This window comes from Ostrinia nubilalis, chromosome 18 (genome assembly GCF_963855985.1).
Source record: "Ostrinia nubilalis chromosome 18, ilOstNubi1.1, whole genome shotgun sequence".
Lineage (NCBI taxonomy): Eukaryota > Metazoa > Arthropoda > Insecta > Lepidoptera > Crambidae > Ostrinia > Ostrinia nubilalis.
Window position 1 is genome coordinate 13,090,674 of NC_087105.1, and position 22,402 is coordinate 13,113,075.

A 22,402-nucleotide genomic window follows, 5' to 3' on the forward strand; every position below is an offset into this window, starting at 1 on the left:
TACTTGAGCAGAATTAAAATGAAAAGTAATGTATAAACTAATAATAATTTCTCAAATGTTATAGTGTCATGCTTCTCAATCTGGACTGTTACTTAGCTTTATTATTAGTTTTTTTTAAAGAGATAACTTGGAATTGTCATTCTCACTAAAATGTCTCTGGGGTGGTGGCGTAGTGAGGCGGGTCGTTACATTCCCTCTAATATGGTCGAGTGAAGCGATGGCTGGTTCACTCGTCATGTCTGTGAACAGGCGCTGCTTTCGGGGACTGGTCAATCCAAGTTATTCAAATTTATGTATGCGAGTCATTTCTACTAGTATCTTAATATGTAAGTCTAGATATTAGCACGTCACTACCTTGTTTAATATACCACGCAATCTTGTATACCCATTCTTATAAGATACACCACACAAGAATGCATGGTAAATTTAGTGAACTGCTCCTGAATCGAATGTACCTACTACTACTATTTCTATTTATTTATATTATCCGGCAGACAGTGGTGACTGAGTTTGTTGCGGCGCTTCTTCTCAGCACTTGCCAAATGTTGGTCTCGATGCGCTGGTAGGGTAAAAAAATTATGAGACATGTAGAGGCTCCTTAAGAGCAAAATGACGATTTGTAAGAACTATTTATTAGTCCAAACAAATAAAGAAATTTTGACTTGACTTGACTTGACACTTTACTCGGAGATGATGAACGAGGCCCTAAGTTTTAAACACTTTTTCAAAAGCTCACTCAACTTCGAATCCAAAATGTAAGCAAGTCTATTTTCCCACCGTCGTGTGGTGACCCCACAACACAAAACGTAAATGTTTTGCAATCGGCGAGTGAAAGTGCGATGCAGCCTCCGCCTCCGCCGCGAGTCAGTGCGTGCGCGCTCCGACACACGGCAACATGGTGAGTTGGCTTTCTTTTGTTTTTTGAATTTTGAATTTTCAAAAATAGAACTAGGAAAATGTCCTTTTACTGCTAATGAACTCTTTTGTTTTTTAATTAAAAACTCTTTTGTTTTTGAATATTCAAAAATAGAACTGGGAAGTAGTTTTCATAAAAACTGCCAGTGTACAGTCAGCGTGAAATAGTTCGTGACACCCAAAGTGACCAAAAAGTTGACACAACCTTATCCCAATAGTAACAGAGACGTGCTGCGTTCTTTTTGGCTACTTTGGGTGTTATGAACTACTTATTTGACGCTGACTGTACTCTCTTCTCCTTGTTACTTAGGGTCATGATCATATAAAAAAACTATGAATGCAATGTAACTACCTAATACTGAGTAATACCTATAACAGAGAATTAGTACCTAAATATAGAACTTTTGTTTGATAGTTTAGTTATTTGATTTGCATGTAGAGTGTGCAATGTATAAATATACACATTATAACTTGATATGACTCTACATGCATGCATGCATTCAAATAAGTAGGTATTTAGTTATCTAAGTACACAATAATAAGTGTAATAAATAACACAATGTTAGTTACTGTAAAAATCACTTTGTTTTATTTTATTCCAAATGAATTTATCAGAAATTATTTTTATATGCATAAAACAAATTCATTTCACTACACTTTTTATTTGTGGACAGTCTAAAATGTAAATTTTTACTATGTTTCGTGAACGTAATGATATTCAAACGTTAGCATTCAGCGAAAAGTGAAAAAGCTCGCATCTAAACTTTTGAAAATTCGTTTGCAAAATTTTATCAAAGTTAAAAAGTTAAACTACATCTAGTTACTTACTCAACAGCTTTATAAAAAATCATGCTTATAAAACTTATCGACATTTTAGAATCAAAGTTTTACATCGTAAGCTCCGTACCATATAGCCGTATTCGGTATATTGCGGAAACGTAAGGCTATATTAATTATTTTACAGTTACAGTAAAGCTTGAATAAATCTTGGTTACATACAACGTATATACTAACTTCTCTCCTGATTTTTAATCTAGTAGATTTTTTATGCAGAACAAGGCAGGTATTTGACCGCAATAGCACCTGATGTTAAATGAGTGCTGTCTAGGATGGTAGGTACATACCTGCCATGTCTTCACTCACGCCTTGAAAAGGCCCGGATTATTATTATAGTCTTCGGATTATATTAAAAAACCACCTAACAAATATTCTGTCCTATTTCCAGGGTGCAAACCAAAGCGAGCCCGCGGTGCCAGCAGGCAAGGTGGACCTGGTGTCCAGGATCAAAGCGCGGGTGACTTCGGCCGACCCAAAGAAGGCAAGGGAGCTGGGAGGAGTGTTCCTGTTCAACATCATTAAAGGAACTTCGGTGTACAGCTGGAGTAAGTACTCTCTACTCTATTTAAAGACCTTTAATAGTATTTTTAGATTCCCATCTAACACTAAAACACACACACAGTAACAAAACACACACACACAGTAAAAAAAAAAACAAAATCTGTTTGAGATATTTGTTTCCAGTTGAGCTTAAATAACCCTGTTTCAATAAATAAATTTTTGGCCAGTTACACACAGCGCCAGCTAGCCCCAAAGTAAGCAACTTATATGCTTGTGTTATGGTTGCTAGCTTAACAAATATAAAATAATGTTTGTCCCTAAATAAATTTCAATATTGTGATAGAGCTATAGTTCCAAAATACTGAACTGTCCTATGCATGACATTGACAGTGGGGCGCCACCGTCAATACCGGATCGCTGGTTCCGATTTTTGCTATGTTGGAAACCATAATTATAGTTGAACGATGGTAGCGCCCCCCTGTCATTGAGTTTGGTGGGACAGTTCAGCTTGGGTCATCTATACATGAGACGCTTATATGACAGCTTATAAAGTCTGACACCAGCTGTCCTGACAAGCTGAATTTGGTTGCCACAACCCAAATGATGTAAAAAGTTTACTTATGTAACTACTTATAACAATACCAAATTACGTAACTATTAGGATTTTAGCATTTAGGTATTACACGATTATGAGCAGTCACCGCAAGCAAAAGGTCGTGGGTTCAAGTACCACCTGAGGCAGTAGATTGCTTTGAAGTTTAAAATAAATACGACGTACTTAACAATTAAACAAGTTAGATTATTGTGTCTCGTGTAAGCTGGAAAAGAGAGGGACAAAATTTAATTCATGGGCAATAGACGAAAAATAATAACTGTCTTTACAATAAAAGTGAAATATGCGAGTAGGTAAGTGACAAAATTAAAACAATGATTTAAGCAGACTGATTCTAAGAAGAAATGCAGTGGATTTCCATTCTCTTGAAGTTTTACAACGAATCAAGTACCTTTTTCCTCAGGTATCTAATAGAAAAGTGATTGATCGTTGAAAGATTGATCTCTACATAGATAAGTTGACCTCTGAATGCTATAATAAATAATTTGAGTCAGTCATGAGTACTATAAAAACTTTCTACCCATCCAAGCGCGCCGAATAGAGCATATTTGTTGTTGTAGCGTTGAGGTAAACAAACTTTTGCCCTTTCACTAAAACGGTTTTGATTGTGGTGTGATGTTTGCTTTCGAATTGTTTACGTTTGCTCCAAGTTTTTGTCTATTGGCTCGAAAGTTTACTTGCAACCCAGTCTGACCCCTGCGTTACTAAGCGAATGTGGAATTTTGAACTGTATATCATGAGACGTTAGAAAACTAAGGAGATATTTAACTAGAAGTTCAGTTAAAGTAATAACAAGTATCAGCTGTCAGCCATACGCGCTCTCCTTAAAAAAATGTACCTAACTCATATCGTCAGTGGAAAGGAAAAAAGACTAAAGCGCCAAAACCGTACTTGTGGGAAATGAGGATCAAAGTTTTTTTTTTACGAAAAAAATTCGTATCTCTTTTGATATTAATGTTAAACTGTTCTTTTAAAATGCAATCGTGTTCTTGATTTTTTGCCTAAATTTTAATGAAAACACCAGGTTTGTAGCTCTTTTAGATCGTAAAATAGGTGTCGCTTTAGAAAAAGAGTCATGAAAATTCATTAAATGTTAGTCAGGGTAAAACTGCTAACCTCCATTTATAATCAAATATCCAGCAACCAATAAGTGCTAAATAGTTTGAACAACCTTTTTGATGAAAGAGAAAAAATACTTAGTGAGATACAGCTTAATAAGTAAGTCGAAGATAAATTACTAAACTACAAAATAAGATAGTCGCATGCGCCAGCGAAAAAATGCGTAAAAGCGATATTATCCATGGAGCTTACATGAATATTTGCTTACTTACGCAGACCCTATAGAACGAATATAAGCAAATGTTACTAAACTCTTACTACATTAAACGTTTTAAGCAAAAGTAATGCTTATAGATTGAATAGGTATTATGTTTTATGACAAAAAATGCTTAATTTATCCTAACATCATGCATAATTTGATTGTCATTACTTCTAACCGGGTACGGGAGTAGTAGGTAATTACTATATTTTGAATTATAGTGAACAAACGTAGGGACACTTAACAATTTTAATGACCACCACTAACCACTGGTGGAAACCTTTGGTGGGATGGACATGGTGGGTGGTGACTTACGCGGCCACCACCATGTCCATCCCACCAAAAAAGCCAAACCACACACTGATAGTCTCATCGACGGACTTGAGCATAACCGGCGACAATGTCATAAGACCGTCAGAACCACTTTTGACTTCAAAATCAAAGGTCTAAAGGTGGAAAAGGATGACAATCTAAAGGCCCAAAATAAGAAACTCTACAATGCTATGGATGGAAGTGTCGCCCATTCTCTACAAACGCTTGTTCGAGGCGGGGGCAGTCCACATAGGTCTGGAGATAAGACCGGTAGAAGACCCCACTACTGAAATGCGCCAAATGCCTCTGTTTTGGACATACAAAAGCCCTATGCAAAGAGGAAGAGGAACTGCAGAGGAACTTACTCATGGCTAAACTGTCCAGCCTGAAAATAAGGCACACGACAATCGTGGAAAAAATGCGAGGGCGAGAACTGACACATCCAACATCCACCACTACATGGCATTCAGTGATAAAGTGATGAATGCCCAGAAAAACAAAAGTAGGACTACTTACATAGCGCTTTCCAGAACAGCATACTGCTAAGAACACCCTAAACATGCAGAGTTCAAATCTCCTAAAAGACCGTGTCCGTGGTCTTTTGGGAGATTTGATTTGATTTGTGAAAGCTCAACATCATCTGAGCTAACCTGAGACGCTCCAAGCAAGCCACTGCCGAACTGCTGCAAGCAGCCGAGGACAAGGATATAACCTTAGCACTCAATCGGTAGAAACCAGTCACTCAGTCTTCGGTGACCGATTGAGTCATTCACGACCCCTAACTGGTCACGGAGACGGAGGCCGCGGTAACACTGGGGGCAGGCAGGCTAAAACTAGGAATTGTGTCCGTGTATTATGAGGGAGACAATCCAATTGAGCTTTAGATATAACGCACAAAGCGGTATGAAAAAGCTAAACACCCAAAACATCATTATAGGGGGAGACGTGAACGCCTAGAACCAATGGTGGGGCAGCGTTTCCGAAAGCTTAGGTGAAGCTTACAGTTTCTTCTTTCAAAAAATATCGACAGGGCAGATTGCGCACAAGCAAAGTGGATGTGTCAGCGTGCAGTAAGCCACTACTGGGTAGGATTAAAGAGAAAGTGGACAGAACGCTAGTCACTTCAGACCACAACGCCATAACCTATTCTCTCTGTCTAGGTGAAAGTGCGGCAACAAGAATACGCACCGAAGACCAGCGAGGCGCAAACAAAGAGTTGGAATGAGTTCTGCTCGACACACGAGAGAGAAAACATGTGGGATGGAATCTATGGAGTCATCGGGAAAGCTCCAGAGAAAAGAGGACATGCTCCTGAATGGTTTTAACGGCAAGACTGGGCAGAGTGCCCAGAATAATCGGCTGATCCAGATTATTCCGTGACAATAGATAAACCACACCACACGCGTCTCCGACAACTGATAGAGAGCGAAACTTTAGAAGAGCAAACAGCAAACGATCCCCTTTTTACCGAGGCAGGAGTGGAGGCCGTGCTTAACGTGCAAAATCTAAAGAAAGCCCCGGGACCGGATGATTTCCCGCCGATATTTATGTACCAGAGCTATTCGTAGCGAAAGGGAGATATTAATGGAAATTGCAAACAAATGCCTATCTATAGCGTATTTCACCAAAAAATGGAAGACGGCTTACTTCATCCTCAAGAAGCCAGGGAAAGACTTATCTTGCCATTAGTTTGGGAAATTTTCTTGATAGAGCAGCATATACTGCAGGCAGGTCAATTTGACGGCGCGGCGCCCATACAATAGTGTTTGTTACCCTTTTTTCTTGCCTTGTGGATCTGAGACGTGGTCGCTTATATAGGCCTCATAAGAAGGCTCAAGGTCGCCCAAAGAGCGATGGAGCGTGCTATGCTCGGAGTTTCCCTGCGTGATCGAATCAGAAATGAGGAGATCCGCAGGGGAACCAAAGTGACTGACATAGCCCGCAGAATCGCTAAAATCTAGTGGCAGTGGGCGGGGCACATAGCTTGCAGAGCTGATGGCTGCAGGGGTAGAAAATTTCTGGAAAAAGAGTAGCAACCACGAGCCGGAAGACGTGGTGTGGGCAGGCCTCCCACTAGGTGCACCGACGATCTGGAGGTGGTGGTTGCAGGAGGTGCCTGGATGCGAGCGCGGGCCCGGTCTTTGTGAAAATCCTTGGGGGAGGCCTGGCCTTGGGGGATCCAGCAGTGGATATCGTTCGGGCTGAAACGAACGAACACTTTTTTTCAATGTGTGAGTGCATTGAATCCACCGGCATAAATGTGTGCCCAGGGAGCAAATTATTTATTTGGATAGTTGCAACATTCTTGCATCTTTGCAGGCACTTGTGAGTGACCCGAGTGCGTAGTGTGTGCTTATAGTCACAAGTGTGTTTGAGATGTCTTTGTTAATAATACTTAACTACTATAGTTTTTGCTTTGATTAATGCTCTCATTTTCGCTAAAATACTTTAAAGCTTATTAAAAAAAGGCTACTTTTTGCTAAAGCGCCAAAATTAATCGAATCTTGTTCACTTACTTTTGCTTACACGCCAAATCATTTTGAACTACAACCATGAATAACTACTAATATACCAATGAACTATAAAACTCAAAAAGCTCGAATTGCTAAAGTAACAAGTCATTCGAGTTCTTAAATAACAAAAAAATACTTAATGTTGTGAAAGCAAAAATATTTTGCCAGCAAAAAAACCCTTACGCGACACTTGTTGCAAAAACACTGAAAACACGTCGTTTTAGCAGCGACGAGGGCGGTGATTTTAGAAATACTTAAAATTTTCAGAGTGCTAAAGCGCCAAAAAAGTCATCGGATTGAGTTGAAACCTAGATAGATCGACGCAGAAAAAAAAAACCTATCCAACAATGTATATAACTCATTTTGGCCAAAATGGCGCTTTAGTTCTTTTTCCTTTCCACTGACGATATTATTATACCTAATAATGAATTGTCTTTCTATTAAATTACTAAGTAACTATACAATGCAAGTTTCATATTTATACACTCAAGTCTCTGCATGCTTACAGACCGTATCCAATTTGGAAAAAAATATCTAATTTGTTTTATCTTGCGAGCCAATCTGATTAAAGACTTCTAAGTAGTACTTATACAAGTAGGTATTACAGTACTTATTATTATTCTGTGTGTGGTATTACTAGATAAGGTGTTCAGATTAAAATATAATAAAACACAGCGCAGGCGTGCACTGGCTAAAACGGCTTCAAATGTCCTTCTAAGTGCGCTACACAACTTTTTATGGGTCACCATAAAATATCAATTTAAGTGTTGGTTTGTCAACCTTCACGTGGCTCGTGGCATATCTGCTTCTCTCAGCTAGACCTCAGACCTTAATACGAATCACAACCTTTTAACCAATGCTAGTACGACAACCTGTCTATTGATACTAAAACTTTGTAACTGAATCTAATTGAACATCATCCATTTCCAGCTCTGGACCTGAACAAAGTCACGGTATTCGAAGGCGAGCCAGAGGACGATCCTGATACCACCTTCACGCTCACGGAACACAACTTCAAGCAACTAGTACAGGGGAAAGAAGACGCCAGGGTCATCATGCAGGCAGGACGCTGCTCCGTGACAGGGGACATCATGAGGGCGATGAAGCTTGAGCCGTATATCAAGTTGGAATAAGAGTTATTATGGCATACTTAGGATAGGGGTCTACTCTGTGAAACGCTCTCGATTTAGGAGCTACATCGTTACATTCGTTTTTCTTATAGAAACCTACTTCAAAAGTAAAGAACCGAAATCGTTTCCCAGAATAGACCTCTTATTTTTTAGTTATGACATGAGAGGTATGAAACACCAAGTACAGAGGTAATGAGGAGCAATAATTAAAGAGGCCTTAAAATTAATAAAAATAAGGTGTAAATCTAAATTATATACCTCGATTTAAAGTTACCATTGTGTTAGGTCGCAAGCGACGAATCAAATAATTGCTTTAAGTGTTTTTTACTTTTGTTAATTTATTGTTACCCTTTAAGATAAACGTTAAGCTATTTTTAGATGAAAACCATTAACAAATTGAATCTGTAAAGATTTTACTCCCACAACGTCTAGTTCAGAATTAAATCAAGAAACTACGAATAAAACTTTCTTTTTAAATAAATAATTAAAGATTGTATTGTATTGTACGAACATAACTACCTAATTACTATAACATAAGTGTAAAATTCTGAACAGTGAAAGGTGTGTGAGCATAGCGTATTAGCGTAACTCTTATTTAATTAGAAAGCACTTACAACGGTCTACCTAGAAACTAATTAATAAACTACTTAATTAAAAAAATTAATTAACTATGTGTCACAATTTCATTGTTTTGATTAATTTTGATAAATTTTGACCAATACTTTAAACTTTATCCCAAAAGTTGAGAAAACATCTTTTTTCAGTAATTAATTGCATGATTGAAAATGACTTGGTACTTACTAAAAAATTTCATTGAATCAATTTGCAAAGAACATACAACTTGATGTGATTGAAGTTACTGTAAGTTAAATTAGTAATGTCCAGAACATTTTGCTTTGTCAAATGTTTTTTCTTAAAACGGCTTAGATGAGTAGCTACTTATTTAGTTTTATTGTTTTGCTTTAAATAAATGTATTTTACTTAGAAAGAAGTTTACGTTTTATTAAATTACCTATAACATAGTAATAACGTAGGTAATCACAATATTATGCTATTTCTGTAACATCTATTAATATTTGGAACGCTCTATCTAACGAATCCAACTCTCAATACTCTATTTTCATGGAATCGAGCCTGATATCATGCAATTTCAATATTTAGTCCAATGACTCCCACACAGGTTTATTCCAGGATTTGAATGTAGTTTTGAACGTCGTTTCAGATTACGAGCTCAATATTCGATATTCAGTCATCTATTGCCTCCCAAACAACGTACAGCCTACTGCGCGCGCACTATTTGAACTTTAACCTACTAAACCTAAAGTTCAAACTTTACCTACTGCGTTTTGTGGTCTACTAAAGTTCAAACTTTACTGCGTTTTGTGGCAGATCGATTGTACTTAGTACATATTAAACGTACTAAGTTCCAAAGAAAATTTGTGACATTGTGAAACCAAAGTCCACACTACTGTGCCTTCATTGCAACAAAAACTGAAGGCAGCTGCAGGTACAGTAGTAGTGTACAGTTCAAGCATTGATTATTTAATCCACCTAGATTAAATATTAATGCAAATCCTCATTTTTATTATGACTAACATTACACAAAGGTAAAATCGTAAATAATATTTATGTGCCAAGAACATGTACTCATTTACATGAAAACTAAATTATCTTATCGACGCAGAAAATAAATTGTGCATTTCCTTTGTATCGAGCTTGGCGCTGATGTGATTACGGCTGAGTTGCACCACCTAAATTTAACCGTAACTATAACGATAACCGTTGCTTTTTACGGAGTTTCTTTTTGAGGTTTGTTAAAGTCAAAGTTAAAGTAAGATGGTGCAACCCAGCCTAAGCGTTCCTTGGACATTTAACACGATGCGCACGATCTATAGAACCAGCTTAACAAGCAGTAGTAACATAACCGTAGGAATACCAGACAACGTCTATAAAAAAAATTAAACACCTGTTTTTTTTTGTCTAAGTCCAATACAAGACTATGCGGGCAGCTCTGGACCGGTCGTTGTGGAAAGCTACGGTCTTTTTACTGCAGTTGACGTCTTTTGGTTGAAACATAAGAACACATAATAAGTTGGTTTTACGTGAACATTGATTTCGCGGTCTCCGACCTAGTTACTTAGCCGAACTCTTAAAAATCACCTATGATAGGTGGATTAGGCGAGATTGCCATCCAAATCTGTCAAATGCCCATCAGATGAGATGCAGGCCAAAAGCTCGTAAGGATTAAAAAATGAGACAAAAAACTTAAACCGCCAATCCCAATCATAACTGTTACCTGTCTCTACGACATTGATGATTCACAAAAACTAAATCTAATAACTAATGCAAATCTTCATTAAGACATGTCCACTAGACTGGTTTGCGAACGGTACCCGGGGTCGTCGGTCTCAGGTCAACTACCTTGGACCCTGACATTAACAGAAATAGCGCAAGGACAGCCAAGATGGCCGACGGGGTTGTTTAGATGCGCATAGCGCCCATACCAGTTGCGAGGATACCTGAGTGTCCCGGGTACAAGCGGCGACGAAAGTGTTAATAACATTTCTAAAAGTATTTTTAGAAAATTAATAAGGTAACTTACTTTTAATGAAGAAAGCTGGCTATTCATCATCATCATCATCATCATCTTAGCCATAGGACGTCCACTGTTGAACATAGGCCTTCCCCAATGCTTTCCATGTTGCCCGGTTGGTAGCGGCCTGCATCCAGCGCCTTCCTGCTACCTTTATGATGTCGTCTGTCCACCTTGTGGGCTATTCAAGAAAGAGGTATATTTATCGTGCTTCTAGCAGAATACCTCTACCAAAGTAAAATATTTTTTAATAAATGGAATACGATTGCCTGGCAAGGTAAATGCACCCACAGATTAAACTACCTTGAATATAGTCTCAAGGAAACATACCAAACAATATTGATGACCATGCACCCGTATGCCTTATTTTGTACAAGCAGATTTTTCATTGAAGTGGTTACTTATCTGGGGTACAAACAATAGTAAGTGTTTCAATATAATTTTAATTACACTTTAACAACACTATCACAGTATTTCTGTTCAAAAAAATAATCATAATACCCTCTTATTAGCTAGATCATAAAAAAAATGTCCCCCATAAGACAAAACTAACAAATATCTGAATAGTTTCTGGGAGAGACTGTCCAGTAGGTACACGACACGGGAGGTAAGGTCTGCCCATTTCAAAGTAATATATTTCTTCACTTATTTTGTTTTTGATAAAAGTTTTTTTACACGTGAATTTATTAAACAAAAAGATTGAAAACCTTACGAAATTATTACTTAGTAGGTACTGAAAATTATCTGGAAGATACATTATTCACTGAAATAGCCTGAATATAATTATGTATCCTCGACAATTCTCATTTGAGAATGCAAACGCTCTGTCCGACCAAATTCGATGCTTTCTAGCTATATTACTAACGTGCAGCTGAAAATTAATAAAATATCCAAAGAGCAGTATCAAAGATCAATCCAGATTTCAGCTTTCCAGTCCATTTTAAGATCTGGCAACCCTAACAGAAGTGTTAACCTTTAACAAGGACAAACACAGACGGCCTAATGTTTGTACATTTCCAGCTCCCTATAAAACTGGATGCCAAAACCTATAGGCTGTGGAAATGGAGACTAAACCGTTTATCCCGCACTTCCATATTTGGTATTCAAATAATGCTAATATACATAAAAATGAATAGATATGAGAATATTCAAATTTTGTTAATGAACTTATTGTGTGTAGCTTCAACGCAGTACAGTCGCGGCGAAAAGTTCTGTGCCTTCGTAATGTGTCCCATTGTTATGAGCATTTTATACTTTGCAAAGTGAGTGGAGAGAAGAATAATGATGTTTTAAAAGATAAATAGGATACTTACCCTACTTATGCACAGTGGTTTTAAGAGAAAACTCAATTGTTAATATTGTTATCAATCCAGTTTTTGATCAACGATTAAAACCCGGTACTGAGTGTCTCGAAAATAGAATAATTTTCGTTGTACAAAAATATGCTTAAACTTCTTACTAATAGAGTTGAGTTGGATCAATTTAACATTTCTATAAAAAAAGTTAAACATTTTAATAAGGACAAGCCATACTATGCCTACTATAGCCATGCCATACATTAAACATAGGTACTGTAAAGGCTGTTAAAATACATATCATCATATGTATACCTACTTATATTATTTTTTTTTTCATAAAGAGCAAAGGCATAAAATATCCTTACAAATGTCCCAAGTCACCTAATGTTCGTTAAATGTATTTTCCTGCCAGTAAACCGTCGGTTATATCATAACCAGTCGGTAATTGCCAGAGAACGGGCTAGCAAAGAGTTTAAGGACGACTGCCGGCCCTTGGACCACTATTTAAATGCATCCATGATTGGCTGTGGACAAGTACAGAAAATGGCAAACACTTTTCAATCGCTTTAGCATTTAAAATATCAGTTTTCAACTGTTTTGTTTTTTTTTTTCGGCCAGATCTAAAAAAGTTAAAATTTCAGATCCTTAAAGATGATGTTACAATGTGTAACGTTCTAAAGTAAGTAGTAAGTACTTGTTTCAATAATTTAAATAGTTTGATAGAGTGCAACAAAAGCCAATAAGGTTTACCAATAACTGCACTAAGAAACATGTCAACCAAAACTTACTCATTAGGAATATTAGTTAAATTATAATTCAATTCATTAAACCGATATGACCATACTAAAAGATAAAAATAGATCAGCAAGTATCTATTTATGGGGTAAAAGCTCAAAACAATCAAACTTATCCAATATTAAATGAGCTCGTTTCATCTCATTTCTCATTTATTGCTTATTACTTTCTATTTATAAAGGGCAATGTATTTTCTTTACCTTGGCATACATAACATTAAAATAAATTGATTTTATATTTACTTGAGATATGTTTCTTACATTAGAAAAGAATCAATTACACGCCACATTTATTAACCATAACATCGAACTGGCTTTTCCACTCGATGTTACTGGTAGATCTACTGGCTATAAACTAAGGCATAAGTTGTTTTCATCTGTATACTGGATCCGACGCCAGTGCACGCCACTCAGACCACTGGGATCGAAAAAATAAATAATTTAAAGTGAAGTGACTCATTGGTTCAACATGGAAATCAAAGTTTTCTTTTTAATTTTCGCGGCTACATTTGCTAGCAGCTTTGGTGAGTTTTTAAAAAGATTTTTAATTTTTTACAGAAAAAAATACTGGCAGCTTACAATATTTTTTGAAACGTTGATAAAAATTGGGATTTTGTTTCTCTTTTCACAGAAAGTTAATCCTATTTCATAAAAACTGGTTCAGTCATCTAAAGAAACGTTGAGGAAATTACTCATTTTGAAAATAATAAACTCCAATATTAAATAAAACTTCCCTTAATTGTTAACAATTACTAAAATACAGGTAATTTTCAGTACACATTGAACAGTATTCTAATGAAATCTATAAATTAATCAAAATATTTTCAGATATTGATAAAAGTCAAGTTATCAATATTTTGAACATTACTCGAGCAACTCGAATAAGTAAGTACTTAAAGCTTATTTAGGTAGAAATGGTGACTAATGACGATGCATTTCTGCTGATATTCATGCAGTCAATGGTTAATCAATATGTCATAAACTGCCTAGGTACTACACCTTCCCCAACGCACGATTAAAATTAAATAGTTAATATTATTTTATAGGTTTTTACTCAATTCATTCAAAGATGCACGCACATTAATTAATTATTTACTAAACAATTTAGTAACGTAAATTATTGTCATGAAAATGCTTTAGGCACAATATTAAAACTGAATTAGATATTTCTTTGTTACCTATTTTGACAAAAATCTATGAAAGCTTATAAATTAATGTCTTTCATCAATATTATGACAATGTTTTCTTTTGTTTGGCTAAAAAAAGCTTTCTCAGAAATAAAATAGCTACAAAGTGTGAGACAATATCTAAGGCAAACAAATAAGGTCAAATAGGTACCTACTTAACTTTGTTTTAGATTCTATGTCCCTTGTAAAAATAATGCTTGGGGATTGATACCACGTAAAAATACTCAATTATTGATGATATTGTCTCAAGGGATGTTCAGTTTACTTAGAATATTTATTTATTTCATTATAAGGGTTTTTTGTGGGTAAGAACGTATTGATCAAGAACTGTTGTAGAGAACTTAGACCCCTTTATTCAAAGCATTAATTGTGTACCTATCTTCCTTGTTATGAGTAGGTCAAAAGATTAATTTAATGAGAGAGAGATTGATTTAATTTAATGTATTATTTTAATAGGTATAGAACCTACAAATTACGATGTGAGCAGAAACCGGCTGCTCGGAAACAGCCCTTCAAATGGTAAAAATCTTAATATCATTGTTAAAATTATAAAACAGAACCATTTCACGTTAAGGTGAAGGATCATAATCATCATCTAGAACACAGAATGCCTTCTTTCTTTCTATATTTACATAAATTCTTAATTTTATTTAACAAAAAATACTAATGTTGTATTTTGTTAACTTCCAGTATTAAATTATACCGAATGGCTCTTTATTTTAATAGGTGTTGTGTCGAAAAATTACGAGTTGAGCAGACGACTCGGCAACGGCAACTCGTATGGTATACCATCAAGTTTCTATGATATTACTAATATAATAGTAATAGTAATAATTCATATTGTCATTAAATAATAATCACACCATACATCGCACGCGATACCATTACCATTTGACATCATCAACTTACTAAAACTTTAACTGCATCTTTAATTAGCACTATACTAACGGTTAAACCTACCTAAATTAAATGCACAGAAGGTAGTTAAGGGACTTTATAATAGATACGAGTAGGTATGAACAAGCAACCGACTCATTACAATAATTTTCACTATTGATAACGCTGTGGCTGAATGTTAAGACCCGCATCAGTAAAACGTGCTGCTACATTTTATTTAGCGATGGTTAAAATTTAAAAATAATGTCATCATTTTCAATATTTTCACATTTTAAAGTGAGAAGCAAAATACCTGCATTGCATATTATGCGATTGTCAATTTAGAGATCAAGAAACGATGTAACTTCGAGATTAATAGAAAACCCTATTTTTCCTTTTGTAAATCAATCGGTTAATAGGAGAAACTTAGAAACTAATAAAATTACTCCACTCAATATTCTCGTTAGAGTCGTTAGTTATTTTCACATTAAATTATTTTTTTCTAGAATAGGTTAGTTGGACACAGCCTGCGGTATGGTCATTATTGAAATCAGTTTTCTAATCCTGTTGGTATGAAATTGTACTTGTACTGAAAGCAATTAAGAGAAACGGATACGCTTGTAATTTTAATAGAATCAATTTAATTAATGCTAGTTACTATAATTTTAATAGAAAATTAAACAAGTATTTATTAAACACCAGTGGCGCATCTAAGCACTATTTCGATCAATCTTACGACAACTTACAGAAAATCTAAGCAAGTGTTCTTGTATTGGTTCTGATACTATTTTAGAATAGCTAGGACCGTAAGATTCCAACACATTAGGTAGAAATATCATGAAAAAACTAAAATACTGAATGCATAGGTATAAATACCTACTTTGGATAGAACAGTAGTTTTTTTTCTTTATTAGAAAAAAAACATTAAAAGTTTTATCTATGTATGAAAATTAATATTTCCGTAATAATTAGCGACACAAAGATAAACAAAAACAGGTAACCTCATACCTAATGTTATCTTCATACAATATGAACTTACAAAAGTCTTCTCACTAATTACTCGTCTTATTTAAAAGAAACAAGGAAAACTAACAAGGTCATGCGATTGTCTAACAGTGCCCAAAATTAACGCGTTCAAAGTGCCCAATTAACAAAATAATTAAGTATCTACCTACGTGGTTTATGGCCAAAATACTGGACTAAGTAAGGGAATACACAAAGAGCTAGTGAACGCCAGACCAGACCTACGTTATTTTATAAAAGCTGAAAGTTCGTCAGCGTATGCTCCCAATATAGGATATAATATTGGTGAATTATGTAGTTTGGGTCATGGTGGCTTTGGGAGCTACCCTAAAAAAACTGTCTGGCAAGGTGTTGGAACTATTAAAACTGTCTGGCTGTTGGGGAAAATACTGCTAATTATTGCCCAAATATTATGCATAAAAATCAGATTTTATGGTATAACGTTAGTAAAACTCCTTGCCAGACAGTTTTTTTAGGGTAGCTCCCAAAGCCACCATGACCCAAACTTCATAATTCACCAACATTATATCCTATATTGGGAGCATACGCTGACAAACTTTCTGTTTTTATAAAATGACGTACTTAGGTCTGGCGTTCACTAGATCTTAGTCTAGAAGTTAGTATGCGGTCGCCTATTCATTCAAGTTATTTTTATTCGTAATTTGTTGGAAATTATAGACCCGGAAAGATGTTCAGTAAGTTCAGAGATAAAAATGAATATTCTCGTATAAATAGGTCTTAAACAATAATTTGAACTTACGAGTAAAGACGTCATACAAGTTCATTGAGCATATTAAACAAGGTTGCATCGGCTGCACTACAAAAAATGCGTAACGAGGTGTGACTAAATTATTTGATGAGGAAATCATCTGGCTGTACAATACTAATTACTGCTCATTAACATACAAAAATTGTATGAATTTTAATGTTATATGATAATAATAACAACGAAGATTTTAATCGATAAGCCTACCTAAATATGAACTTAATAGTCTGTATTCAGATTAAAGACACATTAAAGATTAGGTAAATTAGCCTATTAATTAAATTTTCACTTACCCTGAACAGCCATGCACCCACGCACCGAGAGTCCTAATCACCATTCACACTAAAATGTATCACTAAACTTTTAGCACTTTCCACACTTTCACTGTACGAGTACCTATAGGTACTTAATTATTTTCAATGTTTAATCAGTTTTTATAATATGACCACTAAAAATTAATATTTTCCGAAAAAAAAACACAAAGATAGCATCAACAAGCTTATCAACCAACTTGACAGTTCACACTGAGCTATGCATGTTCTATTTTCAAATTATCTCCATTGATCCCTGCGCCTGCGTCTTCTGAAATGTAACATTCTAAATTCGAAATGAGTTAAGAAGATTCTCAGGCTTTATTGCTCTATGGTAGAGGCACGGAATGGTCCAAATGAATCTGCCTTGATTATCAAAATTAATAATAAATTATTGCAATATTTGCACCGCCTTACTTTCTCAGTCTCTCAGAGTTAGTTGCGTTTCTTCTCAGCACTTGCCATAATATGGCATGGTCTCGAAGCGCTGATAGGGCCCAAAAGATAAGGCGACATTTATAGGGCTACCTTCTTTATTATTTTTGACGTTCATAAATGCTAAAATCTTGGTTAAAAATGAATAAAATAATTTTGATTTTGATTTTTTTTACCTGTGGTTGACTGGTAGGGTATGCAACCCGGCATTAATTCCGCCACTGTACAGTGTTTATGTGCAAAAAGCTCGAATAAATTATTCTCATTCATTGAATCAGGCCATGTCATGGTTTGGGTTCACGCCGTCACCTCACCGCCTAACCTCATCTCATGTCATCACTAACGCTTTCAACAGGTTTCGGAATAAGAGACTTCCTGGACTTTTTACTAGCGGGCAGCTACGGGCAGTACTACCCAAATGGACCGGGGGGGTATTACCCGGGCGGGAACTACCCAGGCGGGAACTACCAGGGGTATAACCCGGGTCTGGCGGGCCCGCCGGGCGCGCACCCTGGATGCCCGCTGTGCGATTCGTCGGTCTACAGCTACTGTTCATACAAGCAAGCCCATGATGCGTGCTGTTGTGACAACCCTTCATGTGAGTGTATTTTTCTGTAGTAGCGTAGTAGTTTCGTAGCGATGAATGTGTTTGTTAAGAACCAATAGAATCGCTTTATTTACCTCTCCTCGATACGCATCCACGCACATCTCTGGTGAAAACGCAGCCTAGACAAGGCATACTAGGTACAGAAACAGATAATACCTACTTTTAAGAATTAGTAAGTAGGTACCTAGTTAGTCCTTCCGGAGGACAACTTATACAACTCGGTCGTTTGGTGTAGTGGTTCAGAACGGACTACTATGCCGAGAGGTCCCGGGTTCGATTCCCGGCCGGGCAGAAATTGAAATGATGAATTTTAATTTCTGTGACGGGTCTGGGTGTGACTATGTATAATATTTATGTATTTTAAAAAAAAAGTATATAAGTAGTATATCCGTTAAGCTAGCACCCATAACACAAGCATTAAGTTGCTTACTTTGGGGCTAGCTGGCGCTGTGTGAAATTGTCTAAAGATTTATTATTATTATTCTCGGTTTACACTTTAGTGTCTCAGCTCTAGGCTGGTATGAAAGGAAAGCACGGGCCTAAGCCAAGTGCGATCCCGATAAAAAGGTTGCGTTTTGTTCTTGCGGTTGTGCTGATGTCGGCTGGCTGTGATCTTCCTGGACTTGTAAAAATTTTCTTACTATCCTACACGTGTTAAGAATAGCTGCTTTCTGGAGTGATATGTAAGTAAGTGGTGGCAGGTTGAGGGTATTTAATGACTGGTGTAGCTGTTTTGGTATAACGCCTGTTGTTGAAAGTACGATGGGGACAATGTTAACCTGATTAAGACGCCACATCCGCCTGATTTCATCTTTTAAGTCTGTGTATTTAGACAGTTTTTCTGATATAGTATTTTGTAAGTTGTGGGTGTTGGGTATAGCTATATCTATTTATAGTTGCTGTGTGGTTATTTTTATCTTGAAGAGTGATGTCTGGTCTATTAAAATGTGTTGTTCGGTCTGTGAGTATAGCGCGGTCGAAGTAGAGTCTATATTGGCTGTTTTCAAGGACGGGTTCGGGCACATACTTGTAATATGGTGTAGGTTTATCTGGGATCAGTTTGTATTTGTGAGCAAGTTTTTGATGTATGATATTGGCGACTTGATCATGTCGGTGTTTGTAGTCGGTCTGTACTATTGCTTTGCATGCGCCTGTTACATGTTGGATAGTTTCTGAGCTGATGTTGCATTTCCTGCATAAGTCTGTGGGCAGATTTGGGATCTTCATTATATGCTTCTGGTAGTTGCGGGTCTCGATGATTTGATCCTGTATTGCAATCATGAACCCTTCAGTCTCAGGGAAGAGTTCCCCACGACTAAGCCAGGCGTTCGACGCTACCTTGTCGACATTGGGTTGGCACAAGTCATGGCGATGTCTTCCGTGGAGAGATTTTCGGGTCCATTCATTAATTTTTATCTGCGCAGTGGTTTCGAGTTCATTTGTTTGGGTTGTTGCATCTTGCAGATTCAAAGGGGTCAACTTACTATCAGCTTGAACAGTTGCTTGGTGAATAACAGATGTTGCGGCCTTTTGATGAAAGTAAGAACGGAGTGTTGCGATTTGTTTATTATGGAGGTTTTGGATATCGATAAAATTCCTCTACCTCCTTCTTGACGCGGTAAGGTTTGTCTTTGAACACAAGCTCGCGGGTGGTGTTTCCTGTGCTTTGTGAGTGTCCTGTTTATTGTTCTTTGCATTTTGATGAGTTCTGTTTTTGACCACTTAATGATGCCGAATGAGTATGTTAGAATTGGTACAGCGAATGAGTTGATTGCCTTGGTGATGTTTCGGGAATAAAGTTGTGTTTTCATTATGGAATTGAGTCTGTGTTGAAATTGCTGTAGAAGTTTAGCCTTTGTTTCTTTATATTGTATTAGCTTAGCCTGATTATATCCGAGGTATTTGTACACTTCATTCTCTTCCAGTGAGTTAATTCGCTGTCTCGATTCCATCTGGTAAGTATGTCGTTGGTTTTGTCCAGCCTTGATGGAGTTAATTTTGCATTTGTCGATCCCAAAGTCCATACAAATGTCCTTAGAGTATTGTTCTGTGAAATTAGCTAATTGGTATAAACTATCTTGTGATTGGGCATATAATTTTATGTCATCCATATACATGAGATGGTTGATTTTCATGGTTGCTGGTCTGCTTGTGCTAATGTCTGTGTATTTTAAATCGAAGCCTGTGTTTGAAGAAATTAATAGGTTAGATAATGGGTTCAAGGCTAGACAGAACCAGAGGGGGCTTAATGTATCTCCCTGAAAGATTCCGCGTCTGATGTGGATAGGATCGGTTTCAGTGTGGGCTATTTTAAGGCGCGTGGTCCATTTTTGCATTACGGTTTGTAAGAAGTTCGTCAGGGTAGGGTGGATTTTATAGATACGTAAGACTTCTATAAGCCACGTATGGGGTACAGAATCATATGCTTTTCTATAGTCTATGTACATCGAGTGGAGTTCCCTTTTTTGTTTTTGCACCTGTTGTAATATAACTGAATCAATTATTAACTGTTCTTTGCAGCCCTGGCTAAACTTCCTACAACCTTTTTGCTGTTCGGCAAGAATTTGGTTTTTATCAATGTCTATTATTAAAAACTATATTTCCAAATCGAATTAATTTCTTCTCTTACCTAAATTGATCCGAGCAAAGGCTGAACCTAGAGGACAATTAATAACTTCACACCTTACCGTACACTCGTACCTACCTACCTCCTAGACGATTCGTTCAATCATTAGGCCCTGTCCAATTAGGATTAATAAGAAAGGATAAGTGAACAGCTACCTACGTCATCTATGGGAAGCACAACGTCTTACAGCTAGAAATTGAAACTGTAACCCACTTAAAGATATGAGAAATCACGCAATATTTTATAGTAACTTTTGTGAAGCCTCAATGTAACATTGTTGGTGTTCAAATAAATAAATAAATAAATAAATCAATAATCCATACCGTGTTATTTTCCAGACATGCCGTTCACGTGCCGCAAGTCGAGCTGCGGGTTCCTGTACGCCAACTCCTGCCAGGAGTACAACCTGATCTCCAGCTGCTGCTGCGTCGACCTGTACAAGAACGGCGGGGTGCCTCCTGTGCAGCCACCGATTCCTGTTGTTGCCTAAGCGTCTCCAACATCCAGTCGGCATCAACCTACCTAACTACTACAAAATCAAGTCAATTGATTGCTTTGAGAAAACCTTCATGCTGAAAATAAATGCTGTTCTGAATCCAGTGGGAAATTGTCATCTTTGTGATAGGTTGGACTGTTCATTAAGTAATGCAAAAAAATAAAAAAGCTTGAAACATTGTGCTTATGTGCTTCAGTGAGAGTAAGATCATGTCAATCGCTAGTGGCGCCATCTGATGGGCACTGAAGCGATAAGATTATCGCTTTTGCACTCACCAGAATAGCACCACGCACTGTAGAGTAAGGTCTTGCCACTGGCCAGTGGTGCCAACTGATAAGTGTAATATCGTTACATTGATTATGAAGACTCAAGACAAAGTTCTAAATTCATCGGAGAAATCCTTACCCTCCATTTTGTGGTGGGTTGATGTTCTGACTGTCTATTAGCGCAGAATCGAGTTTCAAAACATTTTGCTTCGATTCAGTGCATCTGTTAAAAGTTCAGTCCTAAGTAGAATCAGAAAAATGCTCAATAAAGCTCAAAGTAAATGTAGTAGACATGCGTTTAAGGAAGGACGATCATGCATAGAAACATCTATCTCTGCATCGACTGATATTAGTTTTTCGATTATTTTCATTCGTATTTTCTTCATTCATTTTCTCTCATTAATTATCATCGTCATCGTCATCATCATGTTCAAAATTCGTTTTGAACATCATTATCATTATTTTCATAATCCATTTAATTTTTTGCCATCATCATCAACTCATTACTTTCATTATTCTATGCATGACTGTCTAAAATAAATCTTCAGACTGTATTTTTGTAATAAGTAACGATAAATATTAAGTAGTTATAAGGGTTGAGATTGTAATGAGAAATTGATTAAGTTTTAATTGTAGTAGAGTCTAGACTAGACCCAGAAATCTAGTAGACTTAAATATTTTGTGCTATTTGTTGCTACATCAATGAGACAACACTGGCTGTGACTGGCCAGACAGACACGAAACGAATGATTTATTTTTTCAAGTTGGCAGACAAAAAAATATTAATATCTTTTTTTTTCGATATTTCACACATCCATTTGATCCATTTCAAGTGTGTATAAATAACCGTAGTCTATTATTTCTGCAATTACTGAACAAAATGCAACATCATCATATTAAACAATTTAATATGACATACAACTTACTACTTATGTATTCCTAAGAACTCTATCATTAAATTGTAGGTACAATCGACTCTACGTTT

The 22,402-nt window shown here is 36.5% G+C and overlaps 2 protein-coding genes across 8 annotated transcripts; both read left to right on the forward strand.

The window, feature by feature from the left end:
- Positions 1-833: 833 nt before the first annotated feature.
- On the forward strand, positions 834-8,768 carry LOC135080764 (uncharacterized). Its single transcript, XM_063975481.1, has 3 exons — positions 834-898; positions 2,141-2,297; positions 7,940-8,768. The coding sequence occupies exons 1-3, from the start codon at positions 896-898 to the stop codon at positions 8,140-8,142; spliced, it is 363 nt and encodes a 120-aa protein (XP_063831551.1). The 5' UTR covers positions 834-895; the 3' UTR covers positions 8,143-8,768.
- A 4,395-nt stretch (positions 8,769-13,163) lies between these two features.
- On the forward strand, positions 13,164-22,180 carry LOC135080767 (uncharacterized). 7 transcript variants are annotated; one of them, XM_063975486.1, is made up of 6 exons: positions 13,164-13,348; positions 13,653-13,709; positions 14,468-14,530; positions 14,738-14,794; positions 17,814-18,020; positions 20,994-22,180. In XM_063975486.1, exons 1-6 carry the CDS (start codon positions 13,294-13,296, stop codon positions 21,143-21,145), a joined length of 591 nt encoding a protein of 196 aa, XP_063831556.1. In that variant the 5' UTR covers positions 13,164-13,293; the 3' UTR covers positions 21,146-22,180. The 7 variants fall into 7 exon arrangements, with proteins under 7 accessions (XP_063831556.1, XP_063831559.1, XP_063831557.1 ...); XM_063975489.1 differs by lacking the exon at positions 14,738-14,794 and having other exon boundaries at positions 13,165-13,348; XM_063975487.1 differs by lacking the exon at positions 14,738-14,794 and having other exon boundaries at positions 13,167-13,348; positions 17,778-18,020.
- The last annotated feature ends 222 nt before the right edge of the window (positions 22,181-22,402 follow it).